Here is a 21913-nt window from a genome sequence, read left to right on the forward strand (position 1 = left end):
GACTTAAAATTATACTGCAACACCAAGGATAATAGGAAAGTATTACTTTGCCTCTTGGTGATGAAATAATTTCTGTAAATTATAGCATTTATGGGCTGGGAATTTAGCTTAGTGGCATTGTGGCTGCCTGGCAAGCACAAGGCCCTGAGTTCAAGTCCCAGGACCAAAAAAAATTTTAGCATTTATATAAGTTATAACATATATATCCACATATAGAGAGGAAAGGAGATTCTTTTTCTCATATTGAACTCTCTCTGTCAAACTGCTTTGCCTAGTGCTGTTGGCTGTCATACTTATTTGAATATGCAAAGCAAATAGTATTGAACCAGTTTTTAACATGTGAGATGACTTCCAATATTTGTTGAACATACAAAGTTACCAATGAATTTATATCATAGTTGGGAAGAGTTGTCCATGCATTGAAAAGGAAAAGCTAAGTTGTCTTCACTCTAAGTCTACTGAAGCATCTACATTTAATTAACTTTCTGGAAACTTAGTAGACACTCCTTAAGTATGTGCTAAGCCATGTAAAAACTAAAAGTATATTGTATTCTGTATTCTCATACTTGATGACAAATGGTGCATTGAGTAAAAGCCAAAAAAAAAAAAAAAGGGAGAGGGAGAGCTCAGAATGTCAGGCAAATGAATTTGTTTCACCAGCCAGTGGAGCATGTTAACTTCCCCTTCCCTCCAGGGTCAAGCCCAGAAATGCACTAATTCCCACATTAGTAGTACCCTCTACTTTTTGTTTTTGAGTTTATCAAAGACAATTTGTTTTTCTGATGGACAATTTCTATTCATGAACATCATAGTCCATTTAAATAGACCTTTACCTTCCTTTTATATAAGAGTATAATACTTTATTGCATTGTGCTTTTAATTTCAGTTAGACTATTTTTCTATTTATGTTACTGAGAAACATCATATCTGAAGTATATCTGTAGAAAATCTCAGGTGACATGGTATGTCTCACTACTTCAAAAATCACCAGGTGACTAACTTGTTGGATATGAGGTTGGGGCAGGTGAGAGGCATGGACAGCCTAGCTGTGTACTAGTCTACAAAGACTTCGTTGACAACTGGAAAAGCATCAGTTGCAAACTGGGAACACTTTGAAAGGGCCTGTTTTGTTTCCCCGATGATTTCAACAATATACATGTGTAAATAATTCTTAGAAAATGTGGAGGGACAGCAAGTCACAGGAAAAAAGGACATTCATTGATCCCTATTTGCTCACAAGATTAGCACAAGGAATCATGTATGCTAAACCGAAATTCCCCACTTATGTAACTCTTTTATTTCAGCCACTGCTGAATTCCACATTTAGAAAAATAGTATTGCATGCCAAATATATTGCTTCTCTTAGGTTTTTCAAATACTGTATCTCATTGGTTATATATGTATATAATGTCACCGATTCTCTTCCAAACTATGATGGACTCTGTTGTGAGTTTGCCTTTGGCTGCAAGGAACAGAAAACAAAAATAAACAGTGAGTCCATTTATAATTCTCTGGTGAGTAGAAATCCAAAAACAGATTGTTTGAGGGTAGTGGAGTAAGCAGTTCAGCTTGGCCAGGAACATAGGTTAGGATCTCTGGGTTTCCCTTGCCTTTCCCTTCATGGTGGCAAGACAGATGGCTGTCCCAGGTCCTTCCTAACATGGGAGAAAGAGAGGCTGGCAGGGCTTTCACTGTGTTCATGCGTCCTTGTCAGAGAGGAGAACGGTCCTACAAGCTCAGCACATGCTTCCTTGAGGTGCCATTCATCAGCCTCAAGTGAGTCTTTGCTTGACTTGCTTCAGAAGTGGTTAGGAGAGACCTTAAATAGGAATGTGGACCAAGATAACGCCAATGGTGACCCATCTGACCTCTAATACTATTTTTATAGCAGATACCACTACTGTAAATTTTGTTCCATTTTCCCTAGAGCATCATTTATTATTAGGAAACATTTTAAGTAGTAAAAATTTAAATATTATTGAAAGATGCTCAGTTCTAAACATGTTTAGTTGTTGTTTAAATACTTTATAGGATTAATTTTACCCTTCATAGAATCATAAATTTATCACTGCTCCTAGTTTATGTATATGCACCTCCTTGGATCAGACCCTCCAATGTGGTAACACTTCTGCTCCTTAGACTGTTCCATTTACACTCCATTAATTACACCTAGTATACAATAAAAAGGTGAGAAAAGAGATCATTTAGGTAAGAAAAAATTGACTAGTGATAGGATACAAAATTCTTATGCATTAAAATCCTCTTATGTAACCAGTAGTTTTCTTTTTAAAAAGGAATTTTAAAATTATTTTTTGAAAAAAAAGTAGTTAAAAAAAAGAAAAAAGAAAATAGTTGATATTTTGTTGCACATTTTTTACATTCTTATCTATTATACGAGAGAGTTTCTTTAGTCTTGTAAAAGTAATTCAGGTTAAAAATCACATTTTTATAATATCCATCTTTTTTTACAAACTAAGATGGAGTATTATTTGATTCTTGGACGTTTCTATAGCTTGTTTCATTGTCTCCCTGGGACATAACAAGCACATTGTATGAATGAGCATTAGATACAAACATTTTTATATGTCAGTTTTTACAAAATATACACCTCTACCTGTTGTCTGAAAACATGATAAATGTTTGCTCTCTTTGATGTGAATATAAAGTGTCTTCACTGTAGTTGTTAGAGCAATGTTTCTTCTTTGTTAAATAATATCATCAACATTATTCTCTTACTATGAAAGAAAAAAAGAAAACAGGCATGACTGCGAGTTTAAATAAAATGGAATTCTTTATATAAGGTTTAATGATAGAAAGCATGGGGTCATTTTCGCCATGAAATAGCTATGTACCTGTGGATAGTAATTGCTATCATGTTGTCATCTCAAGTATCTGCATGCAAATATATAAGATTGATATGCTTAAATGTTTCATATTGTAATTTCTAGAAGGTGAAGTGGATTTTCCATTCATTCTGTCATTTCAGACTTTGAAAAACTATTTTTCATACTATTCTTTGGTGAATTCTTAGCTGTCAATGAAAAGAAAAATTAAATTGCTGATTCCACTTGATTTGGGATAGGACTGAGTTCTTAAAAACAGCTCTTACTGTAGTCCCTAACATCACTTGAAGAAGTAATGACATAAACCACAATATACTTAGCCATTGCACATGCTGATGGGGGCTGCCCTGACCAGCCCTGGCTACAGCTACCCTGTGAGTGCTTTCAGTCACTGCTCATTCACTGGGGAAATTAGGTCCCCCTTGAGGCTCTTCCTTTTGACTTGCAGTGTATTTTTAAGAGAAATACTTCACTATCCTTAGGAATGAATGAGTGACTCTATAACTGATGTTGAATACAATATTTCTTGCCACTGTAAAACTACTAAAGCTAGGGCTGGAGATTTAGCTCAGTGGTTTAGCCACCTGCTGCGCTAGCGCAAGTACCCAAATTCGATCCCCGGTACCAAAAAAAAAAAAAAAAAAAAACTACTAAAACTAAACTGATCCCATGACATAAATATATCACTTTAAACACTCACACTATTACTAGAAGTCAACAGTAGTGCATGTCGCCTCACCAACACTGTTCGACAAGTTCAAATTCCCACTGTATTTCAGAAGTGTACAACTGTAGATTACTTTTTTTTTTCAAATTTTAATTTTATTTTATTGGTACATTTTAGGTATACAATATAATGACATTCATCATTGGAAATTTACACCTTTACATAATCTCTCTTGGTTCTTATTTTTCCCCCTTCCCCTGTCCTCCCTTTAAGATTACTTTTGAATTAAAGATATTGAATTGTTGAAAACTTTCTTTCCTTTATGAGATAATCATTTTTCAACTTGAAATGAATGTTAAAATACTTTAGTAAGAGGAAAAAAGTCAAAGAAAACTGATGAAAAAGATGGAATTTTGATATATTGTTGATAAGTAAAGAACTTATTAGTTTTAAATCCATTTTAACTAATCCACTTAGGATATTGTTTGCTTTCATTTGAAAACCAAGTGCTAAAAGGAATTTACATTTTTATCTGTTGAGTATGCTACCTATCCAAGGAATGTGTATAGAATCATTTAGTTAAGGATGCTTGAAAAGGGATACAAGAATGTATAGAAAACTTATTTTTGTACATATTAAATAATCTGCCTGTATCTTCTGCATCCACACTAAACACATAAAAATTAATAAAAAGTGCATCTGTAAGATAAAAAGTGACCTTTAAGAATAATTTCATTGAATCAAAACTTTTTGTGTATTTATGACTTTGAGCTTTTTAGATAAGATAAATGAGGTAATTTCATGCCCTTCTTTGTGACAGATCTTTGTTAGAAATGAGTTTTATACCTAATTAGGTTCTTTTGTATTCTTGTTGGGAAATGCAGGGTTTATTTTATGCTTGTGGCATTAACATTAGCAGATGAAAGCCAAAACGAAAAACTTGAGCTAGGAAGAAATATTTTTAAAAATCTTGTGAAACTAAATTAACCATTTGAAAGTTACAAAGTTAGGGAACTAAATATTAATTACATTTCATGTTGAGCCAAGTGATTTTGGTTGCACAAAATCTCTGATACTTAAGTTTCTCTGATGATATATGAAAGAAGAAAAATTATTGTTAGTAAAAACATGCTGGGTACAGGGAGCAAACTGAATGATCTTTACCTGAATATCTGGTAACCAAGTACGTTAAGTATTAAACTCAAATCTGGAGATTTGCAATTAAATTCACTGGAATGGGATTTTTTAAATTAAATAAAATTACAATTGCATTAATAACTGCTTTGTGGAGTTTTTAGGGCATTTGTCATCTTATTTGAAGTCACAAAATCTGTCCAAGAATACAATAAATATGACTTTGGTAGGACTATTTCACAATGGGTTATTGTCCCGTCACCACATTCTTATACTTCAAAGCCAAGAGTTTTCTCTGACAAATTTGAGTTTGAATTATTTGGATCATTTTCTAATGTGAGTCATAAAAACAGATAGCATACTTGCTTCAATGTGCTTTTTTGCATTTCTACAACCTAAAGACCAGTTTGGCTTAAAAAATAAAATTTAACAGCCTTTAATTTGTCATGTGGAATCTGATTCTATGTGCTCTTTATTACCTCCATATATTTATCTAAGTGAAACATAAAATGGTTGTAATAATGGAGAATTTAAAGTAGCTTTTGCACATGAGCAGTAATGCTAACTAATATGATGAATAAAAGCTGAATGTAAATTCTCAGAATTTCTGTTTCTTGTGATGTGTGTGCTAAAGTGAGTACACCTAGGTTACTGGATACAATTGCTACATTATCCTAATTCAACTAAGATGAACTTTGATCAGTAGAATGGAAAAAAATAGGGAATATAGTAACCATTTGGATGCAATAAAAAAATCTCATGTGGTCAATTTTCAAACTGTAATGCAGTACACATTAAATCATAGAATCTGTCAAAATAAAAACCCATGGCCCTTTATATGCTAGAGGATTCCTCTGATATTCCCACATATGCATTCACAGATAACGTAGGTATGGCATAAACCAGCATGACCAAGTATCTGTTTCTATTGATTCTGCTTCATTGATGTCTTTTGAATTGAGTCTCCCTTCTCTATTTCCCTTGTCTCATGGTTTAGGCCTTTGATCATATTTCATTTGAACAATTCTAATAGGCTAATAGGTGCATTTCTGCCAACAACACCAGTACTTCAACGTTCAAGCCTACCTTTTCATTTCTGCCCTACTTATTTTCCCATAGAACAAAGCTGGTCAAGTCATTGCACTGCTAGAAGACTTCTATCAGCCTCTTGAAATCTGTAAGATCAAATCAAAACCTTTTAAGTTGGGATACAATGTTATGAAACAGTCTTCATCTTGCTCCTTAGTCCACACTCAGTGGATTCTTACATCATACTGAGCTGCTACAAAATGTCAGAACTTGTCTCTCTTCTTTATTCTCTCCTTGCCTACTACTACTTGTCCATTAAAGTATGCCCTTTTCTTTTAAAGCCTTTTGGATTTCCCAAAGCAAAATTAGTGGAATCAGTGGTATGTGTTGGCACGATACATTTCTCGTATTTATTTAGGAAATCAACTGTTTATAATTATTTTTTACAGTTGTAATCTTACAACATTCTTTTTTCCTTGAAACAAAAAACAATTGCATTTATATTTGAATCTTTAGAATTTAACATATTAACATATAGGGGTGAAAGTTCTCATTATATTTTTGAATGATTGAACAACTGAATGAATGAATGCAGGAAATTCTGGAGAAAAGTCCAACTCAAAAGTGTTGCAGCTGCTGATTATGGAAAGATAATTCCAGGTGGTCATAAAACATCCAGGAATGATGCCTTGATACCATCTCATACCAACTAGTATTCTTTTCTTGATATGCAGGACTATGTAATTTTTGCAAAAATGATGAATCAATAATTATGTATTTTAAATTTTACATAACTTCAACTAATGTGTATATTTATCAAAGTATATCTGTTACATAAAGTATATAGTTGCATTACTTTAATATAGACTTATATACACACAGAGCCATAGATCTGACCATTAAATGTCTTTGTCCCATCTAATTATGTATTATTATTCATATCTACTCAAATATGTGATTATCAGTCCATACCATAAAAAAACTATTCTCCAGAAACGAATTAGAATTTGTGGTTATGGAATCCTATGTAAACTGAAACCTCTACTGATCTTCAAATTACTGGCCTAAGTTTGGCTGATACAAAAGGGCTTGTAAAAATTTTGTCAGCAAATAAAACCTTGTAGGAGTCTACATATCATTTTTATATTTTATAATTACAGAAAATTACATAGCATAGCAATTAGCACTGTATTAGGTTTCATGTCTTTTTCCAAACCAATAAGGTGGAATTAAGTAATAACATCCTAGCAATAAGTTTTTTTTAATTTTCAAAATGTTTCGATCCTAATATAAGAGGCAGATATCAATAATATCAATATTTGTTATTCAAATTGAAAAATATAATGTAATTGTAACAAAAAATATATGTTTTGCCTTTTTGTGTGAAAATTGTTTGTCGTTTTACCTGTATTTTCTTCTAGTTGAGGCATGATACCTTAGAAATGTGCATAGTTAAAAACTTAATACTTCATAAGAATGCATATTTAATCCATTAGTATATAGCATAAAATCCTAGTCAACCTTCATAAAGTTACATTAAGTGGTCAGAAATTTAATTACCTAGTACAAAGGGTCCAATTTATCATCATTGGTTTATGGAAGAAAAGAATTTCTAATATTACTTTAAGATTAAATACCAAAATCTTTTAAACTGTATTTTCTTTGCAATTTATGTCACACTGATATTGTAGTTTCCTTTGTTCCTTCATAGTGTATCATAATTTGATACTATTATTAACATGAAAAAACATAATATCTTTTTAAAAATTAATGATTATCCCAAAGTCACTACATTTTTAGCCTTATAGGTAACCTTTGTTTCTTTCTTTTTAATATGTTGACCAATCATGTGTATTTATAATGAATAAAGAGTCATGCACAAGCATTTAGCATATTTAAGCTTTGTCTCAATTTTCCCCATTAAAATCTCAGAATTTTTTCCCTCCTCATGACTACAGAATGGCTAGTTCTAAAATCAAGTTACCTAACATCGGAATCATTTGCACTAAAACCATTTTTAAAAATTTAATCAACCAATAGATAGAAAAGTCAAAGATACACTTGAATCTGTCAAAGCAACACATTCTTGTAATCCCCTCAGGGGCTAGAATACAATTTGACACCAACATTTAAGCTTTGAAAATTATGTGATTATCCATTACATTTTTGGACATCACATCTCCTCAAACCTTTTTCTATTACTTACAGTGCAAGACAGAGTTAGGTCATTGTAAAAAAAAAAAATCCCTTCTGCTATTGATAATTGCCTAAGCTGTATCTTTCTTTCCTTTTTCAGAATGAAGAACAAATTTTGGTATTTTGAGTTTGGCACATCTGAAACTTTCTCAGCCACCTGCAAGAAGCTACATGAATCTGTAGAAATAGAAGTAAGAACAATGAATTCACTTTTGTAAAAATATAAAATGGCTTGTGTTTTGTTGTTAATGTTTGTGGCACAGATCTTGAAATGAAATATACCTTGATCAATGCATATAGCGTTATCCAGGATCCTAAAATATCTTTTTGGTCACTCATAAGAAATGAAATAGTGGTGAAAATCTCTGAAATATTAGTGTAAAGTTAAGTACGGGAATGAGTTGTTTTAATACAGCATGAAAAATGAGAAATGGAACATAACTTTGAGAAGCAGTGAAGAAATGAGTGGGCATAGTGTGGAGAGAAAGGTGTAAGACGAAAGAAAGTAATTGAAGAAAATGAAAAAAAGTTGCAAGATATATAAAAAAATATTTTCAGGTCTCAATATCTCATAACCTAAAGTTCACTAAAACTGTCCTTACTTTCATGAATAAATGCTTTAAAAAATTGACTTTCTTATTCCATTCCCATTCGTTAACTGGGCTTTCTCAGTCCCAAAGTTGCCATTTCCCTGTTACACATACAAGAAGTGAAAAATGCCAATAAAGAGAGCAAAGATAATAAGAAAAGACATTCTCTGAAAAGATGTGGAGCAAATAGGTCTACCAAAAATATACGGACACCGTAGGAGTCAAAATTTTGAAGACGTATTGTAAAAGAATATGGCGCATTGAGATTTTAAAGATTAAAGAAAAAGAAAGTTATATTCTGATAAATGGCACAGACAAAAACAAAGCATCAGAATTAAGAAACATGAACACTGAATGATTCAGTGATATGACCTGAAAAATACTGACTTGATATTTTTCATTTTAAAAATAAATGGATAAGTGCTCCTCTGATACCCATGTCGTTAGTGGTACATATTCAACAGATAATTTGGTAAACAGAAGCAGTTATGAACTACAGAAGTTATAAGGGCTAAGTAGGCTCTTTGTTGTCCTAACTTTCTATTTGGTAATACAGTACTCAAAATGCACTCTTCCCAATGTGATCGTGTTGTACTTCTTTTCTCATCAGGATAAGAAAAATAAATAAAGTATTAGAAATAAGCCAGTGGTTATGGAATGGGGAAAGCCTTTTGTGAGTAGATTAGACCATTTCTTTGGTAAGGAATATGATCACAGAAGGTGATGGATTTGGACTCCAAATGGACTTACTGTGATCATTATCCATGACCATGTATCTTTGAATGTGTACTACATAAATTATGAATAACAATATTTATTACTAGTAATCCATAATATATTTAATAATATATAATATAACATGTATGTGTCATTTATGTTTAAAGAGGTAACTATATATATGTCCTATCCATTGTTATATGTAATAATATATGTACATAAATATTTACTTAAAAACTAAAATTTCCTTAACATTCCAAATCATTACTTTCATAAAACTGCTTTATACAGTGGATTCTGAGCACCTTTGATTTTCAGAAACCTATGTTCAAACAAAATCTATACCTTAAATAAAAAAATTTTAAAAGCTAGAAGCATTGCTTTGGTTGAATGCAGCTGGAGACCCTGATGCTCAGCCCTGTGCTTCCTTTGGCCTGTCCCTCAGTGCAAATTGAAGAGCTGTTGATCTATAAAGAAATATTATGTGTGCCACTAGTTTAAAAAAAAGGGCCAAGAAAAAAAGAAAGGGCCAAGAATAAAGTGCATGATATAGCCAAAGACATTGGAATGAAAATAAAGGTGGAAACCATTGACGTTTTACAATATTAATTTGTATTAGCAGTGTACATGTTTACAGTATATAACAATACAGTCATCGTAGGGAGTTGCAACATGTACAGAATGCATCATTATTCTTTTTACCTCACGTCCCCCCCCCTTTACTCCCCTTTAAAGTTCTAAATATGATAAAACTGAGTTGTTTTGTTGTACAGATTTTACATCGTATAGAAAAACTAGTTAGGATACTCTCCAAGAAATCTGGACAACTAGAACGAAGTTATTTTTCTTAGATTCATGTTCCTACATGTTTTCCAAGACTGGCTTTCTGGCTCTGCATTACTTGCTTGTTTTAGGAATCACTACAAACTGCATGCACCTCCCATTATATTCCTCTGTCTTATGTGTGTGTGTGTGTGTGTGTGTGTGCGCGTGCACACATCCATGCCAAATCTGCCTCTCTACTCACATTTTAATGAATCCAGTCTATCATATTAGCAGAATATGCCTTTCTACCCTCAAGGTTGCTCCGTAATTAAATATAAGAAAAACAGCAATTCGGAAATGTGATTCTGCTTGCTATTGCTTCCTATGTGGCTTAAACTCATACCAACTATGGTTTGAAAAATATATAACAGAGAACAGACCACATTAGTAGCAACAGAACCTCAAACAATGGCTATATGTTTCATTGGCAGCTTCTTCAAAAACAAACCATTTTCTGTGTATTTTTTAATTTCACTCTCCTCTTTCATATAGGGACCTCCTTTCAAAAGGGACAAATGTTTGGAATGATATAAAAAGCATGAGGTAGTAGTTGATAATAATAATAATAATAACTAAGATTTATCTATTAACTCCAGCTTATGCCTGATGCCAGGCATTGCACATGCATTATCTGCATTAGTCTTGAATTAGAGAGGTACTATCATGTTTCCAGTGCTGAGCTGATCATATTCTTTAAACATTTAGAGAAATAGGAATTATATTATTGCAAAATGTTTAAATCTAAGGAAACAAATATATGGAAAAAATAAAATAAATATAGATCAATAAAGTCCTGAAACTTTATACCAGGGAAAGGAAATGAGAGAAGAAGAAGAAAGCCCCTTCTCTAGTATTTCCATCTCTTGGTTGTTGCTGAGTCTAGAAGTATGTTGTATCTATCAGCTTTTGTTGCTTACACAAAATACCTGACATCCACAACTTAATGGAAAAAAGGTTTATTTGGCTCCTGGTTTCAGAGCTTTCAGTCCATTGTTTCATGACCCTAAACCAAACACATCAGAGAAGAAAGGCCTGGTGTAGAAAACCTGCTGAACTCATGGTGTCCAGGAAGCAGAGAGACAGGAAAGAGGCAGAATGGAAAAAGCCAGAGATAGGAAAAAACAGATATTATCCTCAAGGTTATGCCCCGATGACCTACCCACACTCCCCCAAAAATGTGCTTAAAAATCACCTAGATGTCTCCCAAGCCAATCAAAAATAAATGCCATCCATCACAAATGGTAAATTTTAAAGCCAAGAATTTCCATTCCAAAATATTGAGTATTGTACTGATGCTTACATACTTTTCTAAACCTATCTGATCTCAAGGATTAACAAATAAATTCATAATAGCTAAATCTTGGAAACAGCCTACATGTCCATCAATAGATGAATGGATTTTAAAAAATGTATTTATATACAATGGAGTACTACTCTGCTATAAAGGATAAACTTCAGTTATATGTAGGAAATGAACACATACTGAGACCATGTTTGATGAAGTAACTCAAACATAAAAGCTTAAATATCACATGGTTAAACATCACACAGTTATATTGATATATTTATATATATATAGAGAGAGAGCGCTTTTCCTATAAGATATATATATATATGTGTATATATATATATATGTGTATATATATATATATATATAAAACAGATAAGAGGAAAAAAGAGAAAGAATAACAATTTACTGTAATGCACCGTGGACAATGTATCTAAAAGTGTCCCTTGACTTAGTCCAATTGTGTTAGATGTTTTAAATGTTCTTTGGCCTCTTAGTCTGATTTTCAATCTGTATATATTATAATTAAATTTATAATGTCTTTAGGATAAATGAATATGATGCTGGGAAATCCAAAGGGGTGGGGTGGGGGAAGGGGGGGAATTGAAATGCTTTATGTCCATGTGCCAGTCCCCTACAGGGAATGGAATCATTATGTGCTGTAAACAAGCACTAATAAAAGTGAGAAAAAAAATGAAGAAGAGCATCAGAGGCACAAAATAAGTTATCAGAATTTGAAAGACAAGAATCTTAAATCTAGTAACCTGGCAAACAGAATTCTTAAAGGCAATAAGGTTGCTTTCCAGAGCAATCATCCCTCTATCTCTCAATACAAAGAGTATCTATAAAGCAATGTTTTAGGTCTCATTGGGTAAAATTGTGAATATATTTTGTCTGATAATGACACAGATTCAGACTCACTATGGGAAAAAATTACAATTTATCATTAATTGTAACTCAACAAATTTACTGTCTCTGCTTATACTTGTCCAAAGTTTAAAAACTAAAACTAATTTATATATTGGCAAAATATGTAAACCTGCTTCTTTTCATCTACATTTCTCGTGGAAATAGTGTCTTCCATTTTAGAACTAAGAAGAGTTGATAATGGCCTCACAGCATCACACTCTAGAAATAGCTCCTCTAGTATTATGTTAATAACATTTTCCTACATAATAAAAATACTCAGGATTTATTGACAAACCGAGGCTGTTAGCTTTTAAGCTTTTATATTCTTTGCCTCTGTAGTTACCTTTTTAAAAATCGTAAATCTCCAAAGAGGATGAAAATATTATCTGACACAGTATTATAACTTGCTTATATTTCACAGCCTTCACCTTAGCTTTCATTTTCATATACTCAACTGGTGTGCTACAAGTCCTGGTCTCCATCACCACTAGCACAGAAATTTTCCAGACTAATGAACATAATGTTAAAGCAAACAGAGGAAGGTTGCCTGGGGTCAAGAACTAGTGGGAACAAATCATTAATAAATAGCCATGTATTTAAGTACATTGTCCTGCTCTCAACAGAACATCAATGTTCTTCATCAGTCCTTGTTCTTGGCAACTGCTTGAGAATATTTTTTCACTTCTCCGAGAATGATTTGCTCTGTTTCCTTAAAACTACACATGACATGGCTCTGAAGAGTGCAAACATGAAAAACAGCATACGCTGGGGTTTTTCCATTGTTGCATATAACTCCACCAGTTCAATTAAAAAGAAAAAAAAAAGTGTATTTGCAACATGCTCTCTATTTCTGCAGATGAACAAAGGAATCCTCCTTCACTAATTCTGAAAGTAACTTGTCACAGTGGGGTTCTGAGGCCTAGTCAAATAATTGTCTTAGTGTACTACCTGCTGTGTTCAATATTGAGTGAAAATGGAAGCTAGGCCCTGACTCCAGCTTATTTCACGATTCTTCTGTTATTTAAATGATTTTAGTCAGTTTGGGGGAAGCCAGACCTTTATAAATTAACAGCAGGGAAATACCAAAGGTGTCAGATTGCATATTTATCATCTTTTTCGTGTAATACTTAAATATGTATTAAGAAGTGACTGACATAAATTAGGCAGATTTCAGAAGCCACAGGCCGTGGCTTGTAGAGGACCCCCTTCTGCTTGACATTTCATCCTTGTCAAAGATCAAATTATTTTAATTTAGGCTGCAAATTATAAGGAATGAAGACTTCTTTGTGGGAATTCCCTGTGGTAATCTGACTTTTGTTGTTACTGCTGCTTGTCAGTGTGCAAAAGATATAATATGCATGCAAATAAGGTTAAAAAATATGTACTATCTAATTATCAAGCTAGTACATTCCACTTGAAGACAGTGGGAGGCCTGACACACAGTATGTGTTTGATTCATTGAGGCCTGCAGGGTATTTACACAAGATTACTTTTAATTATGAAATTAATATCTGTTTATCTAGAATATATAGCGGTAAGTGAATATACACATGAGCAAAATTCTTTAGTAAAACGAAATCATATTAATTTAATACATAAAAAGGAAGGGAAAGAATCACTTGATTCTGGGAAAAAAGAAAGACATCATCCAGTCCTTGCTTTTGCTGTCCTTGAGACAAAGTGAATGAAAACTTGGCGCTTTCTCTAGAATTTGTTTCTACTCCTGCCAAGTAGCCTCAAGATGTGTTGCTTTATTTCACAGTTTTTATTTTTTGGTGAACAAATGCAATCCTAGATTCAGCATGATGAGGTGAATATGGATAAAAAGAGCGTTTTGTTTTGTTCTCATTTCAGTGGCCAATTATCTCTTCTAAGTCTAAAAATGTCATGATTTCCAAGAGAAATGAAGTTTGTCCTGATGACTTATTTTGTAAAACAACATGGAGAATAAAACAGCCCCGGTGCAGATAAACTTCAAATTATGAGCTACTTACCCCTAACAAAGTCTTTTTAAAAACAAAAAAGTTATGTGTCTTCTTAATACCTCGTAATCTCTTCTCATATTGGCTTATAATTGAAAGGAGAACAATTTCTGGAATATATGAATATTAATTCCTATTTTAGAAAACCAAAAGCAAATAATAAACATGGAGTCATTTACGAAATAATAAACACAGTCATTTACAAAATGCAGAACAGCCTTACTGGTCTTCACAAACATTCATCAGCAGCAATGAACAGAAAATTTTTAAAAATTAAAAAGTGACTCTTGTAATTATACCAAGGCACTGTTTATTAGTGTTCTGCATATTTTTTTTCAATAGAATGTTCCATCACCAAGTAAACCAAAAAGTCTGAATGAAGAGTTTTTTTCAATCTGTTGTCATTTACCCCACTCTGCCTGTTCCTCCATGTTCATGCGGACAACCATAGCTCCCACTGCCTTTCATGTGCTGCTTGGTCACCCAAAAGTCTGAGATCATCTGAAGTTCTGTTTCACACTTTTCTTTTATGAAGTCTTTCAAGCCACTTCATTCACGCCCCCCCCCAAAAGAAATGGAAACCATGGATCACGAATACTAGTTTTTTACTTTCCTCCACAGTGCTTTGTAATGTGCAGTGCTTTGCGATAAGTGACAATCATTAAAATTACTGCCTGAAATTTGACCATACTTCCCAGAACCAACCTCCTTGTAATAGGCTGGGAATTTGCAGCTGGCTATGTATGCAGGTAATACTGTGCATCTCTCTCAAAGGTTTTCTATAAACAAAGACACACTGGTGATTTAATCTCAGCTTTTTAAGGATTATAAATGATAACTGTCTAATTTTAGTTGTCTGCATTGTATTTTATATTGACATTTAGCATAAGCATTTAAGTGATTTTGAAACGTTTGTCTAGAAACGATAGGATTATATATTTAACAGCCCTGATTAGAAAATAAGTGAAAAAAGAAACCAAGGAAGGAAAGAGAACATGTGACAATTTCTCTTTTTTTCCTTTTGCTGACTAGTGTGATGGAGTACAGATAGATCTAACAAACATCTCCCTGGAAGGAATTGCGATATTGAATATACCGAGCATGCACGGAGGATCCAATCTTTGGGGAGAGTCTAAGAAAAGAAGAAGCCATCGACGGATAGAGAAAAAAGGTTCAGACAAAAGGACCACACTCACGGATGCCAAAGAGTTGAAGTTTGCAAGTCAAGGTAGGGTTTCCAGCAGTGCAGTGTTAACCTGCTTGTTAATGGGATTTGAAAGGCTGCCTTGGGAGGAGTTTTCCATTGCACTATAATAAAGTGTCAATTTATGCAGTTGTATTTTTCATATTATCAGATACTCACATGTGCTTAAATAATGTCATAATAGATTTGAAAATTATATATGGTTTTCTTGGATTTTTCTCTTTCATTTTCTTTCTTTGGTAAGAGCATTTCTCACATAAAATAAGGTAATATTAAGGATGTATTATATATTAAGCTCTTCTGGAATGTGATCATTTTGGTCAAGATGTTGAGTGACCATAACGAGGTCCTAGTGAGGACATTTCTAAGGTTGCATTGTAAGAGATTTGGGTTTTGTCTTTCTCTAGTCATGCTATGATATAGAAACAATATATATCAAGCTATTGTTCTAAGTACCATCTATAAGAAAATGTTTAAATAACAACAATTAGGAGATCTGGGAAACAAAGAGCATAGGGTAGGTAACAAAGTAAGATACAAAAGCCATGGGACAGAATGTTTAAATTCATTTTAATATAATTCACAATGGCATATGACCCCTGATAGTTTATATATTTTTTTTACTTTTTAGAATTTATCTAATACTATTGATGGCACTGGGAAATATGAAAATATATGGTCTCAACTCAGTGTAGCAAGGACAAAATATAAGGTCACAGACTTAAGCCCTCAGTACAAACAAACAATCGGATAAATAAGATGGTTTGTGAACTTGCTGGCAGTGGGCAATAATTCTGTGGCTTGGTTCCTCTGTTATGTAGAATTTGGTGTCATGGGGGTGACAAGGATTGATGGAGACTGTGTTAGATTGTTAGACCATGTGAGCCTCTTGAAACCAAAGCTCCCCGCAACTTGCTAATGACGGGAGGCTTGGTAAAAACAAGCCTGAATAATTCTCTAATTTAGTACAAGCAAGATTACAACAAATCGATTAAAATATTTTATACTCAGAATGCAATGTGACTATGAAACGTGGAAGAAAAATATCATTTTGAAGAAAAAAATAAATAAAAATGAGAGAATTGTCCTATATGAATTAAGGATAAGTGCACTATAAATATGATTATTAGTTTTTAGAAGTCATTGACCTTAATATTGTCATATTTAAATACTAATCTCAGTGTAAGATAAATATATTTCTGAGAGTAGTAAAAAACTTCTAAGAATTAAAATTAGCTTAAAGATCATACTCAGAACCCAATTTAAAAACTCTCAATTATACAGATTATATTATTATGTGCTATGTATGTACTCGGTTTTCTCCTTACAAATGTCTTTATGTATATATGTATGTATATATATAATATTGATATTTATATATATTAGTAAGTATGAAATATTCCAGCGCTATTATTCTATCACTATGTTCCAATACTAGGCACGGCCTTTCCAAGTGCAGACTCCAGATATTTAACCAAAGTACTTCTCAAACTCTCAGTGGCCAATGACATTCACCCACAGCGCTGTTGAAAGCATGGAAGGCACGCAGCTGTGCTCCATGCAGACAGATGTCTGTTGAGATGCATCTGTATATGGCCTGTGTGCAGCTGCTTCAAGCAGGCCATTGGCCTTGCCTCACTCACCTCTGTCTGTATGCTCTCCTCAGGGACGCAAATTTGAAACACAGAACCGACCATCCACAACTATTGGGCATATATGTAGGAAATGCTTTCTTCTTCCCTGCTATCTTCTTGTTTTCTGCTGTGGAACATTAGAATCAAGTCTCCAAAATACTCACAAAGGAGACAGTGGGGACATTCACAGTTTGTGACTCAAGAATACACATCTTACATTAAATAGTTTTTGAATTCTGTGTCCCTCTGTAAAATTTTTTACTGCACTTTGGAATAGATGAACATTTTTCTACAGTTTGAAAAAAATTTTGTTAGGGTAGGTTCAGAGAAAGTATAAGTTCATATGATAGAGATAAATTATTTTATGTAATAAAAGTTTTTAAAGTAAGGAAAACACTTTATTTAAAAAAATATCATAGACCAAAGATCTGGTTTTGTGCATCAAATCCTCAAAATATTAAAGTCTGTATGATCTGGAATTCCTAAACTATTTACTTTTTGAGGAGACTCACATAAGAACAGAATATTCAATCAATTTATTGGTTGAAATTTTTACTGTAGACTTAATTCAGAGTGAACGAAATTATAAGTATTTCATCTAATTGTATTATTCCATTGAAATATGCTAAACTGTTTGCATGCAATTCTGAAACATATTCACCCTCATGCACTTCTAATTTACTAGCCATTTTCTTTGTGTGTGTGTTTGTAAATACAAATGAGTTATTATATATAGATGGCACAGTCTTAAAGCAAAACTGTAAAGTAGGCCAAGTTTATCTGCAATGTTCTCTGCTTTAATATTTAATCTTTCCCATGTCTTTCAGTTTGAGTTCATCTTTACCTCCTCCTCATCTAAATTAACCTCAGAAAGATGTCTAATAAATTCATTCACATTAATGTATAAATGACTGATTGCAGATGAAGGTAGCAGATTTGCATTTTAAAAGATATAAAGGCCTTCAGCTAAAACATTATTTTTCATACTGTGCTCCATTAAATTATAACTGCAATGCTTCAACAGTTCTATAAAAACTTGGCTCAAATTCATTGCTTTATTTTGGACCAATAAAATGGTTTAATAAAAGTACACAAAAAAGTGTTTTATAAAAAAGCATTTGCCATATTAACAATTCTGAAATCATTAATTTGTATTATCAGACAAAAAAAAAAACATCCTGCAGGCTTCCTCTTCCTCCTCTTTTCTTTTCTTTATGTTTAGTTGAGTAAATAGAGAGAGAGAGAGAGAGAGAGAGGCCTACACATACACATTTATATAAATGTGGCTTTGATTAGAAAGTTGATAGCCCCTCTTTGTTATTTAAAAGAACATGGCTCATCATATTTAATAGGAAAATTTTACAAATGGACGTATTATCATCATAGCATATGTGATCACCATGTAATGAAAAAGCCAGCAAATTCAGATATTTTTGTTTCTCACAAAACCCAAACAATATATAGCCATCAGTTGAAGGGAAAACCAGGTGACAAAATCAGTATTTTAAATGCAAATTTATATATATTCTTTTGGAAATTTCTATTATTTTAAGTAGCATTTTCCTCACAAACAAATCACATTTGTTAACTAGTTTCAACAAATAATAGGCTTGTAGTGGCTCAAGCAAGCTTTCATCAGAGAATTGATTTAAATAGCTCACAACTGCAGCTAAAGAGTTAGCCATAAAATTGAAAATTTTTAGGTCTATATGCAGAGCAAAACAAATCTGAGTAATTTAAACTTTGAGTGACTATCTTAACCAGAGCGCAACATGATATCATAATATATCATAAATTTCTACTGATGAAGTTGCAAAACTATGTTAAATTGACACCTTTTGAAAAATATTTTTTAATCAAAGAACTAGGATCTCTCAAGGACAGTGAGCCATTATTTGCTCTAATTGATTTAGCTTTGAAGAAGCAAGTCTATGATTCCACATTCCAGGAGTGGAATTGGAAAGGTTCAAGATGGCTAAGTGCGATTTAAAAAGTTCACATCACTTAACTACATATCTGTGTAGATCAGAATAGGCCCAATATTACGTAATCAAAATAAAATGTAGAAATCAAGAAAAACAGGATGGCTATGATATTGGAAATGTCATGAAAATAACTCCATTATTCTTGTAGTTTGACTATCCAGAAAAGTTGAACAATTTGAACTTTAAAATGTATTCATACATATGTGATTCGGATTTTGTCTTTTATTTACTGCCTTTAAAATACTGTCTCAAAAGAGAAAAATTGTCAATGACTTTAAAAAGTTTGAAAAATGCTGAGCAAAAGTAATTACACTCAAACCATAGAGTTTCAAGCATTTGCCAGAAGCTAGGGGAGGAGCTGCCAGGAGCAGCTGGACGTCCTGCTTGAAACCTCATTAAGTAGGTGACTGTAGGGCCTGTGTATGAGTACAGCTAGCCAGGTACTTGTCATAGGAAAGTTTATCTTAAAAACTAATTAACATACTAATTCATCCAGGAAATTTTCAATGATTTCATTCACAACACTAATTCCGTTATTTGGTCAGAATTTTCCAAAGCCCAGAACGCTCACTGATGAAAATTGAGGCAGTTTAGCAGGTACACCAATGAATATTTTAAAGCTTAGTACACACAAACACACATACGCACAATGATTGAAATACAGAATGAATGTTTGAATTTTCAAAATGTATTACAATAAAAGATACATCGTAGTTCATCCCTTTCAATATATTTCCCTTGCTTTTAACACAATTATCCCTCCATTCTTGCAACTTTCTGAAGAAGCTCTGGAAATCCTCTCTTGTGAGTCTCTTTACAAGGTGAGATGAGAAATAGAATGAATGCTGCTGCCAAGTGCCATCCAATAGACGGGCAGGCTTGTGGAAACAGTACGGCATGTACTCATCAACCTTATTCACTAGATGTGTCACCAGGCAACATCTGGTGCATTCCTGAAGTCAAAAAGACTGTGAAAGCTGAACTGAATTGATTCTCACCATGAAGGCAGCTCTGGCAGCAGCAATAAAGACACTCATGGAAGATCCAGAACTGCTCCAGAAAGTGGCAAGAATGATGAGATAACTGTATTCAAAGCAAGGGGGAGGATTTTGAGGGTAATAAATGGCTGTACTGTAATGATATTTTTAAGGCTTAAAAAGTGTTCACTGTATTCTTGATTATCATAATTGTGTGTCTGTATGTTAGTTATATATGTGTTTTTATATATTAGTACAATGTCTTCTCTTTATGTTGGTTTTATTATTTATAATAGCAATCCATTCTGTGGTAAAAAACTTATTTAAATAAAATAGAGTAAAGCAACTACCCCTACCTTCTATCTTTTGTACAACCCTATCAGCGTAAACATTTGTATTCTTAATCAAATTTGTATGAAATTGACCATGTATGATCCCCATAGGAAGAAGCTTTCTCATGTACTATTTTATACAAAGTGTGCATTCTTTGATTTCTCTGGGCAAAGTATTACCATAGAATACTATACAGCTGTTTTTCGTTTTTGGAGGGGTTTTTAAAAATTTGTTTATATGACCTGGAAGGGAGAGACTGTGTATCTGATTGGCTGTCAAGAAGTTTCCCTACATCATGATAAATCCATGATCATTTTTGTAAACTCTGCAAAGCTAGGAAGGCAAAAAAGCAATTAAATTCTAACCAAATTGATCAAAGAGAATAAATAAGAGGATATCTACAAACATCTGGCAAAACCTGTTTTATTTTTTCTTGAAAGCTAATTAAGGTAACTACTATTCCAACGTCTTCATGTTGAGAATGTGAGTGTGATCATAGGATAATCCATGAGGACTGTTCATTGTATTATCCAGATCATTATATAAACAGCATTTAAATAGGAAGACTGTGAATCTTTCTATACCTGGTAGAAGTTCAATATAGTGGAAATATTGTGGTAATGGACATTTGTCATCCATCATTACCAATTTTTCTTGGTATTTTTAAGGGTTATTTAGGGTAATTTAGAAGTCAATGTTTTAAGTTGTCTAAATATAAATGCAATATTCATTTTAGAACTGTAAATGATATATTTGGTATTCAAATCCCAGCAAGCAGAACAATTTCCAAGTATTTAAATTCAGTGATTTAATTCATTAAATTTAGAAACAAGAAAAAGATTTCATGCAGCAAGCATTATTATACCTGGATGTTAAAGCTGTTGAAAAAAGATCATGGCATTTGAAATGTTGTGTTTCACAAAAATATATATGTATATTAATACTGTGACAATTTCATTGGTTGAAAGTAGATCAGTCCAAACATTTGCTGTCTAATATCCTTTAAAGAGGTGTCTTAAGGGCCGGGGATTTAGCTCACTGGTTCCAGCACCTGCCTGGCAAGCGCAAGGTCCCCAGTTCAATTCCTGGTACGAAAAATAAATAAATAAATAAATAAATAAATAAATAAAAGTCTCAAAATAAGATCTTAAAAAAAAAACAAACCTCAACCTTTATTCACAATATGCAGCAAAATTTATAATAGCTAAAACTTAGAAGCAGCCCAATTGCCCATCAACTGGAGACTGGATAAACAAAAAGTGGTTTTTTAAAAATAAAATAGAGTACTACTCAACCCTAAATAAATGAGAAACTAGAGACATTTATAGCTAAATGGATGCACAATTGAGGCAATACTTTTAAAGGAAATAAATAGGACACACATGTAAATACCGAATAGTTTCTCTAGTGTGAGAAACTGAAAGTGTAAATAAGGACTAAAAGGCATAATAGATAATGTGAAATAGCAAAATGAGATCTTAACTGTGTGTTTTTAGCTGACTTTTTGACGTTTTTAAACAATGGGTGAGGGAAATAATAAAGCTCCATAAATATCAAAATTGTGGTTTGCAATTTAAGATTATGTATCTGGGTATTTAAT

The 21913-nt window shown here is 32.9% G+C and overlaps 1 protein-coding gene across 10 annotated transcripts in view; it reads left to right on the forward strand.

Moving 5' to 3' along the window:
- Dgkb (diacylglycerol kinase beta) overlaps window positions 1–21913 on the forward strand; it is a 620388-nt gene that overhangs the window by 452460 nt on the left and 146015 nt on the right. For all 10 annotated transcript variants that reach the window (XM_004839605.4, XM_021254159.2, XM_004839601.4 and 7 more), the window contains 2 exons: window positions 7970–8060; window positions 15213–15408. In XM_004839605.4, coding sequence (XP_004839662.2) covers window positions 7970–8060; window positions 15213–15408 — 287 coding nt within the window. The remainder of the gene's footprint in view (window positions 1–7969; window positions 8061–15212; window positions 15409–21913) is intronic.

This window comes from Heterocephalus glaber, unplaced genomic scaffold (genome assembly GCF_053883595.1).
Source record: "Heterocephalus glaber isolate CG9 unplaced genomic scaffold, H.glaber_assembly_v1.0 deba00000676, whole genome shotgun sequence".
In the NCBI taxonomy this organism is placed as follows: Eukaryota; Metazoa; Chordata; class Mammalia; order Rodentia; family Bathyergidae; genus Heterocephalus; species Heterocephalus glaber.